A 22,757-nucleotide genomic window follows, 5' to 3' on the forward strand; every position below is an offset into this window, starting at 1 on the left:
CCGGCGTTCTTATTTCCAGTGCTTGTCTTAGCCCCATTGGTATATCGGGGTGGGGCCCAGAAGCAGTGAAGAAAAGGAGGAGGATGCCGGAACATTGCTAGAGCTGAGTCTGGCCATGGGCCAAGCCAGGCATGGAGGGGAAGGGAGTGCTTGGGTGGGTGGCAACAGGAAAAGCAAGCTGAGGAACCAGACAGAGGTAGTTTGCTTCCATTGCAGGCTGCCAGCTGCCCTGGCCCACAGAGAGGGAGAGAGAGTCTAGGCTGTGGCTTGGAGGAACCAATAGCCGAGAAGCACTGCCAATTCTGGCTCTCTGGCTGGCTGCTTTTAAAAAGATGACAATTCTTTCCCAGAGCGAAGTTCAGGAGCGGAATGCCAACCCGCCAGTGCCTGGCAAGACAGCCTGTGAGTGGTCTGGGAAGGGGCACAGGGGGCCCTGTGCCCAGGATGCCCTCAAGCCTGCACATGAGGAGGCATATTGTCAGGGAACTGCCATCGGAGCCAGAGGCGGAGGGAAGGCTCCAGAGGGATGCCGGAGAGGGTCCCAGCAGGCAGAGAGGCAGCCCATCTGCTGGGGAAGGAAATCAGCGTAACACCAGTGGAGAAGGGGGGCAGAAGGGGGAATCGGAGAGGAGGCTCCAGGACTCTTCACTGGAGACCAGCAGAGAGAGCACGGGTGCTCCGCTGCCCACACCCTCCCTGCGCAGAAGACTTCCGCGCAGGGAGAGTAGGAGGAGACTTGGCGTCAAAGAACTTCTTTGCTGGAAGAAGTTCAAGAAACGCCCACTGACGGATTCTGCCAGTGACTGAGACAGCCACGAAGTGAAGGGCTGTCCAGACAGAAAGGGTTCAACCAGGTAACCTAGCCAGGAGTGGCGGCAACTTACGCACGAGCAACCCCTAGAACCATTACACATATTGTGGGAGGGATCAGACCTCATCACATTGCCAGATGACATCAGGGGTCCGGTGGCGTCCATTCTGGCTCCGAATAAACTGAGTTCAAGATCCACTTCTGAAAGGAATTACAAGCCCACTTGGGTCAGAGATGGTGGCACTTGGTTTTATTGTTGTTGCTGTTTTGCAAGTCCTACATTTTTCCCCGTTGCTAAACTGGACTCAAACCCTCCTCCTTCGTGCAAGAAGAATCCCTTCTGGGTCACTGCCACCAAAAGAAAATTCAGTAGGTCCAAGCCAAATTGCTTCCTCCGCCTGCTGTTCTGGAGCCCTGTTCCTCTCAGTGGCTCCTGTCCATTACGTTACATTTTGCTGCCCTGTGCAAAATGCGCCAGCCACACATGGGGGGGGGGGGGAGGTACGGACATGGTGAGGAAATGGGGTCTTGCTGCAGCCTGGGGCCTAGTGCTGCACTTATTTACACTTTATGGCATCACTTTGTGGGCTGCGATACATAGAAGAATCTGGTCGTACAGCTGTAAATGCCAAGTCCCCAGCAGGCTGGATAGGCTTTTAAATGTGCTAGAAAACCACAAGGGCTTTTCGAAATGTCGCCTCCCTGTGGGATTAATTGTCAAATGCTGGGGAAAAAGAGGGCTAGATGTCAGAAGAGGCTTGTTTGCAGCCTGCACACTTCAGCTGGCAATCACGCAAAAAATGCTAGATGGGCTGGGGTTTTTTGTTTTTTTGGGTAAACTTAGAAAAATGGGGAGTATTTATATGTGCACGGCAAAGGTCAACGATTGCTACCTGCGAAGGCAGGAACCTGATGATATGAGAGCTGCGAGGCTGCAGCCAAACTCTGCAATGCAACTGGTTTGCTGTTGCTTTGCTCCACTTCGTTGACCGCCACTTGCAGGGAGGAGGAGGACAAATGGAGTGCGCCGATTCACACATCGCATACCTTTTCTCTCCAGGGTCAAATTCTAATTGAAGAGAAAGAACATCAAGCCAAGGAGGACGACCGGCTTGGCCTGATCCATCGGCCAAAGGAGGAGAATCTAGAAGGGGCTCGCTTCCCCCTCTGCTCACGGCCGGAAAGAACACTCTGTTCCAACTGCCTTGGGACTGCAGAAACAAGGGCGAAAGAAAACTCTGGTCCCAACTGTTGGCCAAGGAACAAGAGCCGCCAACTGCTATCTAAGCAAGGTTCTGAGAAAATCAGCATGGCCCGAAATGGATGAAAATGTTTTGGGTTTAGCGCTTTGTCCTGAATTAAAGACCTGATCTCCATCTTCTTCCTCTTTTGCCCCTCCTTTCCACTCCCCTTCCTTTCCACATCCTGTCTTGTCAGACCGTAAACCTGTTATCCGGGCCTCCCTCTCGCCCTTATTGATGTGAGCCGTTTTGGTACAGTGGTACCTCGGTTCATGAACTTAATCCGTTCTGGAAGTCTGTTCTTAAACCGAAACCGTTCTTAAACCGAGGTGTGCTTTCGCTAATGAGGCCTCAGTAGCGTAGCGTGGGTTGTCAGCACCCGGGGCAAGGCAAGTAATTTGTGCCCCCTAACCCGTGGATTTGCGCCCCCTAACCCTAACCCCCAGGTGTTGTGCCTGGTGCGGCCGGCCCCCCTGCACCCCCACGCTACGCCACTGTGAGGCCTCCCACCGCTGGTGCCCTTCCACCGTTCGGATTCCGTTCTTAGACCGAGGTAAAGTTCGCAAACCGGGACACTATTTCCAGTTTTGCGGAGTTCGTAAATAGAATCATTCTTAAACAGGACTGTTCTTAAACCGAGGTACCACTGTAATTGAAAAGCCGGATAAAAAAAGCAACTTATTAACTCAGGAGCTGTCTGAAAGAAAGGATAAAAAGCAGGATTTAAAAAACAACCAACTAACCATCCTGTTTGGGCTGTGTCCCTTCAGGCAGCAGGTGAACTGAACCCTCCTCCAAATGAAAACGCCGCTGAATACCCGTTGCTGGGAAGAAGAAGCTCGGAGAGCTTTGCTGCACTCAGGTCCTCCTTAAAGGCCTCCCATAGGCAACTGGCTGGTCCCTGTGAGGTCAAGATGCTACTGTTTTTGGTGGGATGTGGTTCAGCAGCAGAACATCCGTTTTGAACGCAGAAGGTCTGACTTGGTACAAGGCGGCTTCCCATGTTTCTATCCAGACCCAAATGTGTGCCCTAATTTCCGGATAAATGGACTGGTGTGTGTGTGTGTTGAAACGGCCTTGGCCCAGTATACCTGAAGGAGCATCTCCACCCCCATCGTTCTGCCCGGACGCTGATGTCCAGCACCAAGGGACTTCTGGCGGTTCCCTCATTGTGAGAAGCAAAGCTACAGGGAACCAGGCAGAGGGCCTTCTTGGCAGTGGTGCCAGCCCTGTGGAATGCCCTCCCATCGGATGTCAAAGAGATAAACAACTACCTGACATTCAGAAGACATCTTAAGGCAGCCCTGTTCAGGGAAGTTTTTAATGTGTGACATATTAGTGTATTTTTGGTCTTTGTGGAAGCCGCCCAGAGTGGCTGGGGAAACCCAGCCAGATGGGCGGGGTACAAATAAATTATTTATTATTTATTATTTATTATTTATTATTTATTATTTATTATTTATTATTTATTATTTATTATTTATTATTTATTATTTATTATTTATTATTTATTATTTATTATTTATTATTATTATTACAAAACCTCTCGGTGACCCTTCTTTTGATGCAGCCTCCAGCTTCAGCAGCTCTGTAACGTTAACTACCCACCCGCTGATGATTAAGAGATCTTGGTGCCATCATTATGGCTGAAGCTGCACATGAGCAAACAGTTCCCAGCAGTGGTAATCCAATTTCTCTTATTTTTCATCATATATATATTTGGTGTGTGTGTGTGTGTGGCAGGGTAGGATGGGGGGTTCAGAGCTGCCACACACCCATCTGATAAAGATGCTTAAATAATGGGTGCTGCTTTTCTGTTTTCTTTTCTCCACTTTTGGCCGCTTATGTCAGTTTTATAGCAGCGTTATGGAAACATGACAGGGAAGCGAAAATCTGATTATGCCTAAATCCTGGCCCATTATGTGATTATTATGAGCCACAGCACAGCGGGAGTTACAGCACTACGATAGAAGGGATTTCCAATATAATTAGATCAGATTGGCAGCACCAAAGAAATCAGGGCAGAACATTACGATGGCTTTCCTGTAAATGCCAGTAGCCGCGGCTTCCCGTCAGCGCGCACCTGGTAGGTGTAAATGCTCCACTTCTGTGGTGGTCCCTCCAGCAGATGCTATCGTTTTCTCTCTCCCCTGATGAGCTGTGGGGTTATATCCCAAGGGGTTCTGTGGCAGTCATTTTGGGCAAAGGTGGAATGCTAGGCTCGTAAGCTTGGAAGAGATGAAAAAGCCTGCTGGACAGTTGTACTAGATGCCAGGAAGTTTCAAGGCTCAGCTAGGTACTGGTGACGGGGAGCGGCCACCGAGACTGTTATGTACTGAAGTTCTCACCCTGGGCCAGCAGGGGGATACTGTAGATAGTTATACAAATAAGGGATTGAAAGTTCAGTGATTGGATAGTTTTAGAAAATTGTTACAGTTACGTTGTACTGGAGCTCTATATAAGCAGGCTGACTGAACCCTTCAGTTCAGTCCTGTTCTGGCCTGTGAATAAACAAGAGCTGTTTGAAGAATCGCTGTGTCGTCTGATATGTTCACCCACAACTTAACAGAGACCATATTAACACTGGTCATGAAAGACCTACATTGGTTCCCAGCACGTTTCCGAGCACAATTCAAAGTGTTGGTGCTGACCTTTAAAGCCCTAAATGGCCTTGGTCCTGTATACCTGAAGGAGCGTCTCCACCCCCATCGTTCTGCCCAGATGCTGAGGTCCAGTACTGTGGGCTTTCTGGTGGTTCCTTCACTGTGAGAAGTGAGGTTACAGGGAACCAATGCCCTCCCATCAGATGTCAAGGAAGCAAACAACTATCTGACTTTTAGAAGACATCTGAAGGCAGGCCTGTTTAGGGAAGTTTTTAATGTTTGATGTTTTGCCACACACACACACACACACACTGGTACCTCCGGTTACAGGCGCTTCGGGTTACAGACGCTTCAGGTTACAGACTCCGCTAACCCAGAAATAGTACCTCGGGTTAAGAACTTTGCTTCAGGATGAGAACAGAAATCGCGTGCTGGCGGAGCGGCGGCAGCGGGAGGCCCCATTAGCTAAAGTGGTGCCTCCACTTTAAGAACAGTTTCAGGTTAAGAACAGACCTCCAGAACGAATTAAGTTCTTAACCTGATATACCGTATTTTTCGCTCTATAAGGCGCACCAGACCACAAGATGCATCTAGTTTTTGGAGGAGGAAAACAAGAAAAAAAAATATTCTGAATCTCAGAAGCCAGAACAGCAAGAGGGATCGCTGTGCAGTGAAAGCAGAAATCCCTCTTGCTGTTCTGGCTTCTGTGATAGCTGCGCAGCCTTCATTCGCCCCATAAGATGCACACACATTTCCCCATACTTTTTAGGAGGGAAAAAGTGAGTCTTATAGAGCAAAAAATACGGTATATACTCTTTTGGGAGCTGCCCAGAGTGGCTGGGGAAACCCAGCCGGATGGGCAGTGTATAAATAATGAATTATTATTATTATTATTATTATTATTATTATTATTATTATTTACAGTAACAATGATCCCAGTATTTATATACCACTTAATATACGAAATCCCTAAGCGGTCTGCATAAAAGCCCGCAAGAACGTTAGGAAAATGAAAAAGTGAGGGGAATGGCAAGGGCTTGTTCCACCTGCTTCGCTCCACCCTCCACCCTTCAGAACCCCAGGAGCTTTCAGAAGGAATGTTGCCACAGACAGTCATAATGTGAATGTGTCTTTTGATGAACTGAGTGGAGGGCTCTGAGTCATGGGGTTGGGGAGGGAGTGTGTGGATTCAGCAGTGCTTAACTTGTCTTTGGTTCTTTGTTTGTTAATGTTGTTAATATTGCTTTGTGGATTATGAATGCTGACAGTGCTTTTTTCGGGGGGGTGGGGGTGGGGTACACGGTGGTACGCATGCCCCTAAACATTTTTTGGCCTCATTGTGGGGCAGTATTTCAATATGAGTAGGAACATGAGAGTACCCCTAAACATTCTTTTTAAGAGAAAAAGCACCGAGTGCAGTAATGATTTGTGATTTTTTTTATAATAATAAGAGTTTTATTGTGGTTGTCCTGCTTAATCTCTTTTCTAAGTTGCTTTGTTAATAGAGTTATAGAAAAGTGGTTGTTTTGCGGATGATTTGTTGGCCATTTTAAATGATTTATGCTGCACTTGTGAAATACTGTGTTATTATTTATTGTACGTGTGCCGCTTTGCGACTCGTGTGAGTGAAAAGCGGCGTAGAAGTATAATAAGTGAAACAAATGAATGAAAAGAAAAATCCATGTACAGCATTATAACCAAGCATGCAAAGAAATACATGGGTAAAAACAGAGAATCGATTGATAAAACGTTCAATTAAATATCTATAAATAATAAAACAGAGCAGTGTGGTGAATCTTATGCGCAAGGGAAAGCCTACTTAAATAGATGGTATACAAAAGGCAGTGATTTCTCCACACACTGATCCTTCTTCCATGCAAGCTAGAGCCATTATCACCTTCCAAGGACACATTCCAGCCATTCCAAAGGAAGGTGTTTCCTCTGTGAATGTTTGTGGCCTGAGGCCTGCCTTTGAGCCCTGGGCCTGAAGTTCCCCATCCACGTTCTCCAGGAATGACTCTCTGAAAAGGAGCTTCTCCTTTACACCATAATCTAGGGCAGGGTTCACCAAACTTGGGTTTCCAGATAAGGTTGGACTACAACTCCCATCCTCCCTAGCTAGTTGTCAGGGATGATGGGAATTGTAGTCCCCAAACAACCAGAGACCCAAGATTGGGAATCCCTGATCTAGAGTGACCTTAAGGATTCTGGTGAAGCTAAGTCAGGGCTTTGGTGGCCACCATTCCTCCAAGGGCCCTTGTCGTGGCTACCTAACGCTTGCGCTCTCCCCATTACCTCACCCAACTCCCCTCGGGGCCCCTACCTACCTCAAGGGCTGTTCTGAACTGTCCTGCTGCCACAGCATACTTCTTCTGCCTGTAGCAAGTGCTGGCATCCTTTAAGGACACCTGAAGCCACTTGTCCATCTGTGGTTGCCTGCTCATGCCAGGCAGCCTTGGGGAATCTACATTTGCAGACCCTGGGCATTTGGCCTGAGTGTTGGTTGGGGCCACTTGAGCTGCCAGAAACTCATAGGTGACGTCTTCCTCGTCTGTGTACACCAACTTCATTTCGACCTCCATCAGGCTTTTTAGGGGGATGTGGGGCAGTAGCACAGGGAGGGCCTGGTTCTCTGGCTCCATCAAGCGTTGTTCCTTCCTCACGCCTGGCTTATCACTGCTTTCTGACTTTCTTTTCAGGACCAACCTGTCCAGATCGTGACCTTGTTTTTCCCTGACATTGCTCTTCCCGGCTTTCAGCTTCTCCATCGCGTTTTCCACAACCGCTGCCCCCGAGGTACTTCTAACCTCTTGCAAAGCTTCCGGAACGTCATTCAGCCGGTACGCCGTCCCTCTCAGCTCCTCCTTTCGGCACATTCCGCTTGCGATGTTCTCAAAGCGCGTGCTGTTTGCCGGCTCCATGACTCACCAAAAAGCTAGACTCCAACTCCTGAGGGTGGGGAGGGAGAAGGCAGAAGAGGTGGGGAAGTTTACAGTTCTGAGCTTTGCAAATAAAGGATGCAGAGCAAATGTTTTATTCAATTTGCCCACAGCTGGCACCATTTGAAGTCAACAATCAGCTGTGGTTAGCAAAGAGCAGAGTTCCCCCCTCCCTCCTCTTTCTTTTGAAAGACTTTGGAATTATACCCTCTATTGAAAATAAGCTGAGTTGCCTTCATAGCTGTTATTGCAAAAATGGTATTTTGACTTCTGTTTCAGTACTGACCTACCCAGTCCTGGGCTCTGCCAAGACTCTTCCTTATGGAACCCTGTTGGCTTACAGTTCACACGCTGCCCAAGGGGTGAGGTTTTCAGGGGGTGAAATAAGTGGCTTTTGGGATTTGCAATGAGGAGAAGTGGGTTCAAAGCCCAACGTAGCTTGCTGTGTGACCTTCTTTCAGCCTACCCTGAAGGTCCTTCGTGGGAAGCGATTCATAAATGAAATGGTGTAGGTAAACAACAACCTACCTCGCCAGGTTGTTGCAGGGAGAAAATACAATTAACCCCATTTTATGCTATTATGAGGCTCCAGAAGAAAGGGTGGGATACATAGAGGGAGAAAGAGAAAGGTGGGCAGTGAAGTAATGGTGGTGTTTGATGCACCCACTTCAATCTCCTTTTCAAATATTACCAGGATGGCATGAGAAGGGGAGTGTAATCTAACAGCTAAGACAGGGCTAGCCAATGTGGTTTCTTCTAATCAGATTCAAGAAGCATGTCCAGTGATCAGTAGCCTGGATAGCTCAGTCGGTGAGAGCATGGTGCTGATAACACCAAGGTTGCAGGTTTGATCCCCATATGGGATGGCTACATATTCATTCCTGTGTTGCAGGGGGTTGGAATAGAGGATCCACAGGGTCCCTTCCAATGCTATGATTATATGGAGGGTTCCAAGGTAAAATGGGAAAAGGTGATCAGTTCACAACCTCTGTGAGGGGAATAACAGACACCTAACTCACAGTGTGGCTGAGCTAAAAAACAGACAACACTGATATTTTGCTCCTGTCTAATGCAGGGCGCGGCCTGGCCAAAATACCTAGAAGCCCCATTGGTTTCAGTGGGTGGGATTTTTTTTTTTGCAGGTATGTGGCACTGTGGGTTAAACCAAAGAGCCTAGGACTTGCCAATCAGAAGGTCGGCAGTTCGAATCCCCACAATGGGGTGAGCTCCCGTTGCTTGGTCCCTGCTTCTGCCAACCTAGCAGTCCGAAAGCATGAAGTGCAAGTAGATAAATAGGTACCACTCCGGCAGGAAGGTAAACGGCGTTTCCGTGCGCTGCTCTGGTTCGCCAGAAGCGGCTTAGTCATGCTGGCCACATGACCCGGAAGCTGTACGTTGGCTCCCTCGGCCAATAAAGCGAGATGAGTGCCGCAACCCCAGAGTCGGTCACGACTGGACCTAATGGTCAGGGGCCCCTTTACCTTTACCTTTAACTTTCCCATGGACATCAATGAGACTCATAACAGTGCTTCATTCTGGCTGGGTGTTGCCCAGGTTTGATCAGCCTTCTGGGGATAGTGGCCACATTTGGAATTTTGGGGGTGTATCCTGGGCGTCCGTCGCAAAATAGCTGCTGTGGGGTAGGGGGAGTCCAATACAAAAGAAGCAGGAAAAGATGCAGGGCACCAAAAAGGGGCATGCATGACCCACCTGTGGGACATGATCCATTGGTGCAGTCAAATGCAACATTCCTTATTTCCCTAGAGTGGCACAGGCAAGGGGACATCCAGTCAGTGTAACTTCCTGTTCCACTGGTCTGGAGCATCTCCCCCCTGCATGGGACCTGGGAGATGGGCGTGGCTCTGGCTGACTCCTTAAAAGAGCCGAGTCATGCAGCCATTTTCTCACTTGCAGTCTTGTTGTTTTTCCTCTTGTCTTGCTTGCTGTTCTTTTGCTGCCATGCTGCTTTCCTGCAGCCATTTTGTTGTCTTTATGTCATTTTGCTGTCTGCTGGTTCTCAGCCAGCAGCACGTGAGTTCAGTCTCCATATGAGATCAACTCACACTAACAAGCTTTCATATCGTGAACTGAAATGTGAGTAAACTTTTTGTTACTTTACTCAGATAGACTCTTGTGTCTTTATTCTTTTAAGAGAGATTAAAGGGGACACCAGGAAATAATCCTAACTAAGAGATTCAAATGAATCTGCAAACTAGCTTCCAGCTATATTGAGGGGAATTTGCTCTGCTACGTCACTCACTTATTCAATATATCCTTCCCTATCTTCCTTAACATTCCCACACCACCTGCCCCCATCAGCCACCCTCTTTAATGGAACAAAACCCACTTGCCTCAGCTGGCACCACACAGAGATAAACTCTTTGTGCCTCTCCTCTCTATAGAAAGCAAGTGTCTGGGTGTCCAACCCTGGTACCAAAGGAAATATGGCCATGCTTAATTTTCATTGGTAGTCGATGTGGGGATGGACCCCATGCACAGTGGCGCCTCCCCCATGTGAAAGAAAAGGAGGAGTTTTGCCCCTAAGTCACTGGCCCATGGTGCAGTTTGAGCATTTAGAGTTTTCCAAGTGCAATTTGTGTGGGCAAACTGATCGCTCGGCAGTCTCACGGAGCGACAGCTAGAAAATCATTACTTTGGTCCGATAAATATTTCCCTGATCAATTTTGATCCAACTGCCCATTCTTTCAGGAAAGGTGTGCTGGAAAAATTGCGTTCCTCATAAGTGCATTGTGGCTGAAAGCATAATTCTAGTCATAAACAGTGAGTGAAAGGATCTTCCTTTTAACCTAAAAGGTTCATAATGAAGATAGCAGTGCAAGGATGAAAAGGAAGACTACCAAACGGTATTTGCAGAGAGCAATTTCTCCCAAATTGACTTTGTGTGTTCCCTAAAGTGCCTTTATTTGGCTGATGCCATCAAGCATCCTGATCTTTGTATTTTCTTTTTGGAATTAACTCTTTTTGTTGTCGTTGGTGCGGACAATGATAGGTCGCAGAACTGACAAGCACAACAGTAAGGCATGCAGCCCTTCCAGAATGGAAAAAAAATCCCAACTAAAAAAAAATGACCCATTTTAAATGGGGCGGGGCAAGGACAGAAAATGATACCGTGTCACACTTCTGCCTTTTAAAACAATCTAATTTTAGCTCCTTGCACATTCCACTCTTACTTGGGTGAAGAAGAGAGGGTTGGGGTTGAAATCTAAAAGGGAGAAAGGAGTCCTTTATAATGCTTTCCTCCCTCAGTCCAGTCTACATTTGGCACACTGGCCCTGTCGGTTTTGTGCGCGCGCGCTATTTCATTCAATCACAAGTGTGGTTCTGCTTTCAGTACATTTCTTATTGCTAAAGACCAGGTCACATTAAAAGAGCACCTGCAGCTAAGTCACACTGACACTTCTGATCGCCTTGCTGTAAAATTGGGCTATCAAGAGTGACCCTGTCGCAGTCTTTCTAATATGACCTTTATACTTCCTCCCCCCTAAAGCTCTTTCCTTTTTTTTGAAAAACAATTCTGCACTTACTGGGGGAAAAATGTGAATGTTGGATTTTGCCCTACACCATGTCAGACTCATTGGCCCATCGATCCCTTGATCAGGGCCAGTCCAGGGCAAGGAAAAAAATAAAGGAAAAAAATAAAAATACCACATACCCCTGCTGCTGCTGCCTCATCTTCCACCTCCTCTGTGTGCCTACAGCCCACCTCTCCCCACCCACTCTTGTCTGCCCACCCACTGCCTTGGGTAGTCCATTAGTAGTCGTCTGGGCTAAGTCAACGGTTGACAAAGCTTTGGGTCTATTTTTGTTGTTGTTGGAAAAAGGCACCTACACTATCAGCCATCATCACATCTTGAGGAAACAAATCTCGTCTGTTACTTTTGCATCGCCAGAACTGCTTACATTTGTTTGCCTTAATTCCTGCTGCCAATCAATTTAATTGATTGAGTTCTGGGGTTTGTTTTTTTTTGTTTGAGTGAGTGTGAGAGAGAGAGGACGCCTCCTCGCAGCCTTGACTGTTAATTTTAGCAGCAAAGCCGTGAAGCTATGTGAAGCAGAGCACAAACGACCCACCATTTAAAAAAACAAAATTGCCCTGGTACTCAGACATTGATCTTCACTCTGAATTTTGTACATTCTGTCATGCAGCTCTTACTGGTGTTAGCTAGGCGCTCAATTGAGTAGTAACATAATACAAGTTATTACTAAGCAGGGCTGGCCCTACCATTAGGCAGAGTGAGATGGCGGATTCAAGCAGCTGATTGGCAAGGGCAGCAAATTTGGATGTATTATTCTTGAATTTTTAGCGGAAAGGGAGGAAAGAGAGTGGGATTATTTGTCTCCAGGGTCAAAATAACGCTACCAGCCTTGGAGACTATGCGCTTTAGTCTGCCAGGTGAATAGCACCCTGGGGGCAGGAATAATTTGTCTCTCCACTGCAGGGTGCTGCCTTTAATCTGTCCTGAGTTATAGAATCATAGAACTGTAGCGTTGGAAGCGACCCCCAGGGTCATCTAGTCCAATCCCCTGCAATGCAAGAATCCTGTCCACAGCTGTACCTGGGTGGGCTCGAACCACCAGCCTTCTGGTCAACAGCCAGACCCACTGACCCACTGTGCCACAGGAGGGCGTCTAACATTTTCTGAACCTTCCAACAGTCTTATCAATTTGATTCCCCCCTTTCTTTTTTCCTTTCTCCTTCTGTGTTGGAACTCCTATTTGGGGACTTCCCTGGCTTTTTTCTGGCCCATGCAGGACCAGTCTGGATAGTTAGCCTTGGTGAAGACTTGACGTTTTTATCCCCAGAAAAGTTTTTGATTGAGTTCCACTGAAATGAGGCTGCATTTTAATGTTTTAATGTTGTATTTTAATCTTGTTTTTTAAGCTGTATTCTAATCAATTGTTTTTATATTTGGTGTTAGCCGCCCTGAGCCCGGTTTTGGTTGGGGAGGGCAGGGTATAAATAAAATTTATTACTACTACTAATACTACTACTACTTATTATTATTAGCCCCTTCTTTCTTATTCTCTTCTTTGGCGATCACTCATAGCCGAGTAAGATTGTCTTCCATGAACACGGCCTAATTTAGGCAACTCTTCCAATAAATTGTTTCCTTCACTGATTCATGTGTTGTAACAAGGGACAGAATCCTACTGAGTGGCATCAAATTTCTTCTTCTTCGGTGATCACTCGTAGCTGAGTAAGATTGTCTTCCATGAACACAGTTTTAACAATGAGTCCATAAATGACTGTGGAGGCCAATTCTGGATCCACACATCCTTCCACAGTGGGGACATAGGTTTCCCTCTTAGTACCTTTCTTCCTATGAGTTTGAGCATCTTCAAAGTCCATTAGTCTTAGGTCGGTGCTTAAGTCCATCCATTTCAGTAGTTTTAGTATGACTAACTTTTGATATAACCCTGAGGTCCAGCTACGCGGGCCTTCTGGCGGTTCCCTTACTGTGAGAAGTGAAGTTACAGGCAGAGGACTTTCTTGGTAGTGGTGCCTGCCCTGTGGAACACCCTTCCATCAGATGTCAAGGAAATAAACAACTATCTGACTTTTAGAAGACACCTGAAGGCATACAGCTTCCGGGTCATGTGGCCAGCAGGACTAAGCCGCTTCTGGCGAACCAGAGCAGTGCACGAAAATGCCGTTTACCTTCCCACCAGAGCGGTACCTATTTATTTACTTGCACTTTGATGTGCTTTCGAACTGCTAGGTTGGCAGGAGCAGGGACCGAGCAATGGGAGCTCACCCCGTCGCAGGGATTCGAACCACAACCTTTTGTTTGGCAAGTCTTAGGCTCTGTGGTTTAATCCACAGTGCCACCCGTGTCCCTTTTTAAAAATTATTATTATTCAAAAGATAGTAAGCCTGAGGGTAGGAACTGTCTTGTTTTGATTGTGTGTAAGCTGCTCTGGGAGCCTTTTTGGCTGAAGGGTGGGGTACAAATGTTCCAAACAAAGAAACAAACACAAACAAAAAGTTGAGAAAAGCATCACCAGAGCTTTGCTTTTCTCAGGAAAGAAAGGCACATTTGATTTCCACAGGAGTCAAGAAGCCAGTTCTTGTGACCAGGGGTTCATTCTTAATGGAGGGGAAACGAAAGAAAGAAAGAAAGAAAGAAAGAAAGAAAGAAAGAGATGGGCCATATGTCACACCCCATAATCCTTCCACACTTCAGCCAACAGAATTAAGCAATTTTCTGACAGGTTAGCTGCACAGGCTGCCAGGGCACTGTGCACAATGCAATTTATCTGGACGCTTCCGCTCAGGTGAGCCTTAAAGGTAGCATTGGAATTCTTCTGCCTGGCTTCCGCTGCCTAATAGGAATCTAAGTGATAACTGGTGGGAGGGCGCTGAAGCATTCATGCATTTGGAATCGCCAGATGTACGCCGACGCCCCGGAATTTCCCAGTGGCATGAAGCAGAAGGGCTGAAGTCCCCCAAACTTTGAGAATTCACCTGTAAGCAGGCTAGTGAGGTGTGGCTCAAAGGCGACTGCTGGTTATCTCACCAGGACTGTCAAGGAGTGGTCCCTCTCCCAGTCGGTTCGCCACCGCTTCCCCCCTCTCTCTCCAGGTAAGTAACAGTCACCCACCTGCTCGGAAGCTTGAATTGCAGCCCCTGCAATTCCACCCAGCAAGCTGTTTCTGCATAACACCTATTCTGCACCTTGTGGACTAGGGGACTAGGCTAGTCCCCTAAATGTTCCTAGTAAATTAGAGTATTAAAGTATTATAGCCTGGTGCCTCCTTCCCAAAGCCTGGAAAGCTTCTGCTCGGCTTAGGAAGGGAAGCCTCGGCCCAGTATACCTGAAGGAGCGTCTCCACCCCCATCGTTCTGCCCGGACGCTGAGGTCCAGCGCCGAGGGCCGTCTGGCGGTTCCCTCATTGCGAGAAGCAAAGCTTCAGGGAACCAGGCAGAGGGCCTTCTTGGCAGTGGCGCCAGCCCTGTGAAACGCCCTCCCATCAGATGTCAAAGAGATAAACAACTACTTTTCATTCAGAAGACATCTTAAGGCAAGTTCAGGGAAGTTTTTAACGTGTGATATTTTAGTGTATTTTTGGTCTCTGTGGAAGCCGCCCAGAGTGGCTGGGGAAACCCAGCCAGATGGGCGGAGTACAAATAATAAATTATTATTATTATTATTATTATTATTATTATTATTATTATTATCACACTAATCTCTGGCCCTAACCATTTCCCTATGAAAAATTGCACCACATGCCACTGTCTGCACCAGCTACATTGGGTGCTGCTACATTCTGAGGTTTGGTTTTAAGTGGTGGTGGTTTCTTGCAAAGTATTGGAAGACACAAGATCTACCCACCAGGGAAGAATTGCAGATGAAGGTGATGGACTACATGGAACTGGCGGAAATGACTGGCAGAATCCAAGACCAGGGAGAAGAGTCGGTGGAAGAAGATTGGAAGAAATTTAAAGTTTATTTACAGAAACATTGTAAAATTAAGGAGTGTTAGAAGGATGTTGGAATGAAGTCATGTGGTTTTAGCAGAAATGTTATAAAGGATTAAGAAAAAATAGACTGTTAATTGGTGAAAGGAGGGAAAGTAAAGTCACATTATATTAAGATAAATTATAGGACAAAAACTGGGAAAGATGGAAAGGATTTGCTGAAATAGCTAATCGAACTAGAATACAAAAAAGGGAGGTGTGAGGAGGTCAAGGAAACAAGCAAATGAAAGATAAGTTATGGGAAGGTTTGCTGTGTTTTTTTTAATTGTTTCTATTTTTCTGTTTTTTCTTTTTTATTATTGTGATGTGTTGTCTTGTTTTTGTGTAATTTGGTGTTTTCTCTTTTTTCTTTCTGTAACCTTTAAAATTTTGATATATATTATTTAGAAAAAAATAAAAATTAAGTGGTGGTGGTTTCATGTGCTTGGATGAAATTGTGTGCCCCTGTATAGACGAGCCTTCCCTGGTTTCCATCCAGCGAGATGCTATTGGGCACTGTTGGGAAAGTTAAGCAATGGATTAAACGGCTCTTTGGGCCCTTTAAATGGGTCTTTGGCTCTCTTATACAGCCTTCAGGGACTTTTTTTTTAAGGAAAGCATTTGTCCCCAGCCACAGATGTTCACTTAAGTATTCTTCCTCCCCAGCCCTTCCCTTCATCTCCTGTAGACAGCTGGAAGGGTGCCAGCGTTGTCACAGACTAATGCATCTGCTCGAGCCCATGATTTTGTAACCTTTAAGTTAGCATGCGGCAATGTTTCATTTTATGACCTTCCCAAGAAAATTCCACAAGGCTCAAAGGGTGCAGGATGCTGCTGCTGCTGCTGGAATTTCAATGCGCGGCAAGGTGACTCAGGCTCTTGGAGTCCCCTGAACAGGAGCTACAACATCTGTGGCCTTGGGGTGGCATCTCAACAACTACCCTTCAAGATGGCTACAGAACTGGTTTCTCTGTTGCGGAAGATCTCCTAAGATTTTAAGTAGAGTTGGTGTCTGCTTAGAGTCTGTATGGAATATGCCTGTATGTATTTGAATGTGTATTGCTGAGGGTTCAACATTGGGAAATTCCACTGAGCTATACTGAAGCTAAAAGGAGCTCTCTGAGTGTATATGGGTTGATAATTAACTGTTGATGTTCTCTGTTAGCTCTCACATGTTGTTTAACTTTAGATCATATGAGAGAGGTATTCGACTGCAAATCACCATCTTGGAGAGCTGGTCTTTGAGCCTTTCTCTGGGAGCCACAGAGAACTAAGGATGTGCTAATGAGTTCTCCCCTGAAGAGAAAACAATGGAGGCTGTGGAGAGAGACAGACCTAATCCATCATGGGAATTTGACTTATACTGAGTCAGACTCTTGGACAAACTAGCTCAGTACTGTCAACGCAGAATGGCAGCAGCTTTCCAGGGTTTGAGATAGGAATTTGGTCCGCCCTATCTGGAGACCTGAGACCTTGGAAGAAGGGGCACAGCTCAGTAGCAGAGCATCTACCTTGCAAGCAGAAGTTCCAAGTTCAATCCCCAATGGCACTTCCAGGTAGGGTTGGGAGAGGCTCCTGCCTGAAATCTGGGAGAGCTGCTGGTGGTCAGTGGCGATAATACGGAGCTAGGTGGACCAATGGTCTTGCTCAGTGTAAGGCAGCTTACTGTGTGTATGTGGAACCTTCTGCATGCAAAGCAGTTGCATTACCACTGAGCTACACAGCCCTTCCCCAAGGGCCCCCAGTATGGAACTTGGCAGCATCAACAGAATCGTGAGAGCTTCATGTTTTACTTTGATAGGACACAGCAACAACATGATAGATTAGTTGGTGCTGTCAGCTGATTAAATGATTATAGTTGATTAATCACCTGCTTTTTAACCAATTAAGTGATTAGATAATTGATTGAATTTAAATTAATCTGCATATCACCAAAGCATCAGCTTCTCAGAAATCTATGTTAAACTTTCCTTCTTGTTGTTTTGGTTTCCATAAAGGTCTGTGTTTGGGGTTTGTAATGTAGGGAATGTTTTTGGAGCGCTAGATGCCTTCTCGGTCTGCTTCCTCATTCTATGAAATGGGTACAAAAAAATTTGAAATTATTAGCTGTGAGGATAGGTGGCTGTTTTTAGTCATGTTTTAAACCCCTTCATGGATCACTGCCTTGCCGTGGTGGGGACAGCATCTTAAAAAGCAGAGACATCACCTGGCCAACAAAGGTCCGTATAGTTAAAGCTATGGTTTTCCCAGTAGTGATGTATGGAAGTGAGAGCTGGACAATAAAGAAGGCTGATCGCCGAAGAATTGATGCTTTTGAATTATGGTGCTGGAGGAGACTCTTGAGAGTCCCATGGACTGCAAGAAGATCAAACCTCTCCATTCTTAAGGAAATCAGCCCTGAGTGCTCACTGGAAGGACAGACCCCGAAGCTGAGGCTCCAATACTTTGGCCACCTCATGAGAAGAGAAGACTCCCTGGAAAAGACCCTGATGTTGGGAAAGATGGAGGGCACAAGGAGAAGGGGACAACAGAGGACGAGATGGTTGGACAGTGTTCTCGAAGCTACCAGCATGAGTTTGACTAAACTTTGGGAGGCAGTGGAAGACAGGAGTGCCTAGCGTGCTCTGGTCCATGGGGTTATGAAGAGTCGGACACGACTAAACAACTAAACAACAACAACATCTTTTTAAATGTGCTTACTTCATTTTGGATTGTGATTTGGGCTTTGTTACATAGGAAGCTGCCTTCTTCTGAGCCAGACCACTGCCCCATCTAGCTCAGTGTTGTCTACACTGAAGCAGCACTCCAGGGTTTTTCTCCCAGCCCTACCTAGAGATGCCACTCCAGGACTGAACCCGAGAAATTTTGCACAGCTTCTCATCCATTGCCCCATTCCCCATGGTCCCTTTGGGAGGAAGAGTGGGGCAGAGATTTTAATGATATTTCTTATTATTATGAATGCATGAGCTCTGAAAAATATATTTCTCCTGTGCTGTGCCTGGGGAAGCCATTCTGTTAGAAGTATTAACATCCTAAAGATATTTCCTCCCTCCACCACTGCAATGAAAAAATAATTTCAAACCCCCCCCCCCTATAGATGAGCTTTTACTCCGAAAAAAACAAGATATATCTTCATTCCTTCGTTCAAGAGAGATCTGTTCTTCTAATTCAAGATGAGATTACTGGAAAGGGATTTTATAATGTGATTGGCTTTTCTAAATTTCCTGTAAACAAGATGACAATCAGCGGCAATATTTTAAAATTTGTTGGCATGTAAGCTCTCGTTTTTTATCGGGGGCTGGGGGAGAGGCGATGGGTGGTCGGAGGAAAGCTATATCACCTTCCTCTCTGGCTATTACTTAATATAAAAACAGACCAGCAAGCTATGGCCTGGATAATTAGATATGTTACACATTATTACATTAGCAGAGAGAAACTTATGGATACACACACACACACACACACACACACACACACACACACACACTGTATATAATCAAAGCTCTTGGCAGAGCGGGGAGATAAGGGGAGAAGTTCCTCTCCATAGGCATGGATTTGTAGCTGTATTCTTTGTCTATTACTGTAGGTGGAATAATAATAATAATAATAATAATAATAATAATAATAATAATAATAATTTTTTATTTATACCCCGCCCTTCCTGGTTCAAAAACCGGGCTCAGGGCAGCTAACAACAAATGTAAAACACTTAATTCTAAAAGCAGCATACAATACAGTATAAAAACATGAATAACAATAAAATTCAAAAATCAATTTAGGGGAAATAAGCATTAGATAATCGCCAGGAATGTGAACAAGGTCCCTCCATCAGCTTCAGCTGGTGGCTCAGCTGCACCCCTATCTGGACCAGGATATCCTACTTGGTCTATGCTTTGGTAACCTCTAGGTTAGATTACTGCCACACGTTATATGTAGGGCTGCCTCTGAAGTTCAGAAACTTCGGCTGGTGCAGATTTCAGTGACCAGGTTGCTCACCGGGGCAAGACAGTTTGAGCATAAAACGCCAATCCTAGCCTGACCGCATTGGCTGCCAGTTAGTTTTGGGGGCCAGTCTCAAGTGCTGGTTTTGACCGATGAAACCTTAAATGGCTCAGGACCACATTCCTCAAGGACTGCCTCTCCCAATAGGAACCAACTCAGACCCTGCGGTCATAATCGGAGACCCTTCTTCATGCGCCTCCTCCACAAGAGGTCCAGAGGGCGGCAACATGGGAAACGGGGCCTTTTCTGCAGTGGCTCCCCACTTGTGGACTGCCCTCCCCAGGGAGGTTCGCCGGGCACCTTCGTTACGTGTCTTTAGGGGTCAGACAAAAACGTTTACTCACTCTGCAGGAGCAAAAGCCCTGGTGTACACACCCGGAGTTTCTGAGCGCTTCACACTTCCTTTGCCGATTGAACCGCAACGAGGAGCGGGAGTCATTTAGTCCGTTTTGTGCTTTTAAGACATGCGGAACCCCCTTGCAACAGATTTGAAACGAAACATTCCAACAGCAACTGCCCCACATTCCTGGCACTCTGGGACAGAGAAGGGAGGGTGGAATGAGATACTCATATTATTCATGTAATAAATGCAAAGGAAGGTGGCATGACGCTTCCTTCATATGAGTGCTATGAGTTAAGCAGTGCAGTCCTATGTATGTCTGCTCAGAAGTTGTTGGCATCCGTATTTCTTAGGAGACAATAGAAAGAGCCTTCAGGGGTGAAATCAAACCATTGGAGAGCCACGACGCCTGCTGTGGCTGTAGAGACCAATACGGGAGAGACATGGTTTGTTGCAAGTAGGGCAAATGAAGGCGTCCAGTTTCACTGCTACAAGTGTGCCATGGAATTTCTACTCTCTGCACTGTCTGGTCACCACAGTGGATACAAGACATGTCTGTCTGTCTCCAGAAGGAGCCCCCCCAGAATTCAACGGGACTTACTCCCATTACTCTGTTACCTATATCTACTGGCAAGAGTGCCAAATTGAATACAATATTGGGGGGAGGCAGGTAAGCCCTGCCCCACATAATAGATCACCAGGTGCAGCATGCATGTGCGCGCACACACACAATTTGAATGGCAATGCCCATCAGCTGCCCCCCCAAATATTTTATTGGGGTGCTGCTGAAGGGAGTTGGTTCCTATGTCTACTGGACTTTTTTGCATTGAACTTCCTTCTGAATGATGCTATTTATTTCAAAACCTATTCATTTTAAACAGATCCATAGCAAGATTCCCTGGGAAGTTAACAGTCTCAATCCTGCAAACTCTTGATGGGCTCATCTAGTCCAACTTTCTGTTCTTAGAAATGCCAACCAAATGTCCCTGGGAAGACTGCAAGCGGGGCATGAGAAAGGGCATTCTCCCACTTGTGACCCCGTTATTGAGAGGCACACTACAACTGATTCCTCCTTCATGGATCACTGCAGATTTTATGGACACTTTGATCACGGCAGATGGTGACAGCAGTCACGGAATTATTATTATTATTTTTAATGAATATTTATTAACATTTTCAATAACAAACATAACAAAAATAGACAAAAAAGTAACAAAAATACAAAAAGAAACTTAAAAAGAACAATAAAAAACATATGAAATTTCAATTACTTATTTTCATATAACTTCTTTCTCAGACCTCCTCACACCTCCCCTTCTTGTATTCCAATTCAATTGTTAATCCCGCAAATCCTTATTACTTATTTCTAAACCTTCACTTAATAATTTTACATACTGTAATTTTACCTTTCCTCTTTCTTCCATTTCCTTAAATTATTTTACAACTCTTATTTTCATTTTAATTTGACCATTCTAAAAACCAATTTTAACTTATCTAAACTTAAACATCAATACTTATACGTCATTTCTTATTCTTAAGCATATTTCTTAAAGTCGACCAGTATTTCCCTTCCACGGCTTTCCCATCTTCCATGCAAATAACAAACACATTAAAACAAAGTAATTTATACTTATATACCCTTTGGATTACCAGACTCCACCCCCCTTTCCCGGTTTTGGTCCCCAACAAGTGTTCATCATATAGTGTTTAGCCTGGAGATCTCACGTCCGAGGCTCTCAAGTCACCCTCAGTTCCTCTCTGTCGGCCTCTTTGACAGTCCTTGGTGTTAAGCCCCAAGGCTCGGAGGGGCTCCGACCCCACAGGATCCATGTTTTTTCCAACTAGCCCTCCATATTTAAAATTAACGCTTATGGGGTGCTCCAAACCTAGTTTCATCTTCCTCTCAAGTCCAAAAGTTCCCCAAGCTCCAACTTCCACCTTGGTCAGATTTGTAATCCTTAGGTCTTCAGTTTCCACCTCAGGCCAGGCTTTCCACCTCAAATTTTTATTCTCCTTTGTTACCTTCATGTCAGGCCCCGAATTATAGCTCTCCTTTAACATCTGCAAGGTTAGAACTCCTCCTTCCTTTTCTTCAAAAGCAACATGTGTCTCTTTCTCCATATTCTCATGGCTCTCGGATTTCTCTGGTTGTTCAATTATGTTTTCTTGCTTCCGCTCCTTATCAGTCTCAGCAATGTTATTTACTGCCAAGACCAAAGTGTTCACACTTGTAGTTAAAACATCGGTCTGATCTTGTAACTTTCCCAGGAGAACAAGTATTCTATTGAGTTCAGTCTGATTTTTACTTCCTTCAGCCATTCTTGTAATGTCCCTACCCCCCACAAGGGGGATTTTGGTACTTTACTGTCTTTCAATTTAAACCCAGTAAACAAGTTTGTATCAGCTCTCCCTTATTTTCGAAAAATTGCCACAACAGAAGTGACAAAGACAAAGTTTCCTTTTTCCTTTCCTTTTGACAGCTAGTTTGACAGCTGTCAAACTCTTCAGTACTTCATCAACAGGCTCTCTCGCGGAACGCCCCCGGGTTCGGGGGGGGGGTGGAACTTTAACTTCCAAAGTTACTTTTATCCTCCGGTAAAATTCTTGTAGTGTCAAACCGTGAGGGTTAAAAGCTTTTAGAAAAAAAGAAGATTCTCTCGACCTTAAATAGCAGGCTCTTTGCTTTAAAATATCTACAAAGGGGGGGGGGGCGGACTTCCTTTTTAACCCTTCCCCGTTCGTTCCTAATTCAGCAAAATTTTCTTTAAATTCCGAATTCCATATTTACTCACGGGTTCTTATTTTTAAGTCCAAATGTTCCAAGGAAAAAGTCAGCGCTTCTCCGACAATGGCATGCGGCTTCGCTTCGCAGAAGTAGCAGTCTACTCACAGCACCGCGCCGTACCCCGTCCCCGTTCCGTAGCCTTTAAAAAGGCTCCTTCGCAGTTTGGGGGGGCGCAAATGGTGCCCGCCGAGTCACCACGCTCACAGGCATCTGCGCCTGTGATTTTTGAGGGTCCCCGCGTCGCCGCCGCAGACAAGACCCGATCCTGCGGAGCCGATTCCCTCCGGAGCTCAGACAGAATCCGCCATTAGTCGATGGCGCTAACCCGGAAGTCCAGCAGTCACAGAATTAAAAGACACCTGCTTCTTGGGAGAAAAGCGATGATAAACCTAGACAGCATCTCAAAAAGCAGAGACATTACCTTGCCAACAAAGATCCGTATAGTTAAAGCTATGGTTTTCCCAGTATGGAAGTGAGGCTAATTGCTGGAGAACTGATGCTTTTGAATTGTGGTGCTGGTGGAGACTCTTGAGAGTCCCATGGACTGCAAGAAGAT

At 45.8% G+C, this 22,757-nt stretch overlaps 1 protein-coding gene across 1 annotated transcript in view; it reads right to left on the minus strand.

Moving 5' to 3' along the window:
* The window catches only part of SPATA16 (spermatogenesis associated 16), a 156,125-nt gene extending 136,576 nt beyond the window's left edge, over positions 1–19,549 (minus strand). Inside the window, exons 1-2 of the mRNA XM_083739594.1 lie at positions 19,421–19,549; positions 6,983–7,604 (exon numbers count right to left, since the gene is read on the minus strand). Coding sequence (XP_083595720.1) covers positions 6,983–7,576 — 594 coding nt within the window. The 5' untranslated portion in view covers positions 7,577–7,604; positions 19,421–19,549. The remainder of the gene's footprint in view (positions 1–6,982; positions 7,605–19,420) is intronic.
* Positions 19,550–22,757: the final 3,208 nt, after the last annotated feature.

The sequence above is a fragment of the Podarcis gaigeae genome (assembly GCF_964106915.1).
Source record: "Podarcis gaigeae genome assembly, chromosome: 5".
NCBI classification, from domain to species: Eukaryota; Metazoa; Chordata; class Lepidosauria; order Squamata; family Lacertidae; genus Podarcis; species Podarcis gaigeae.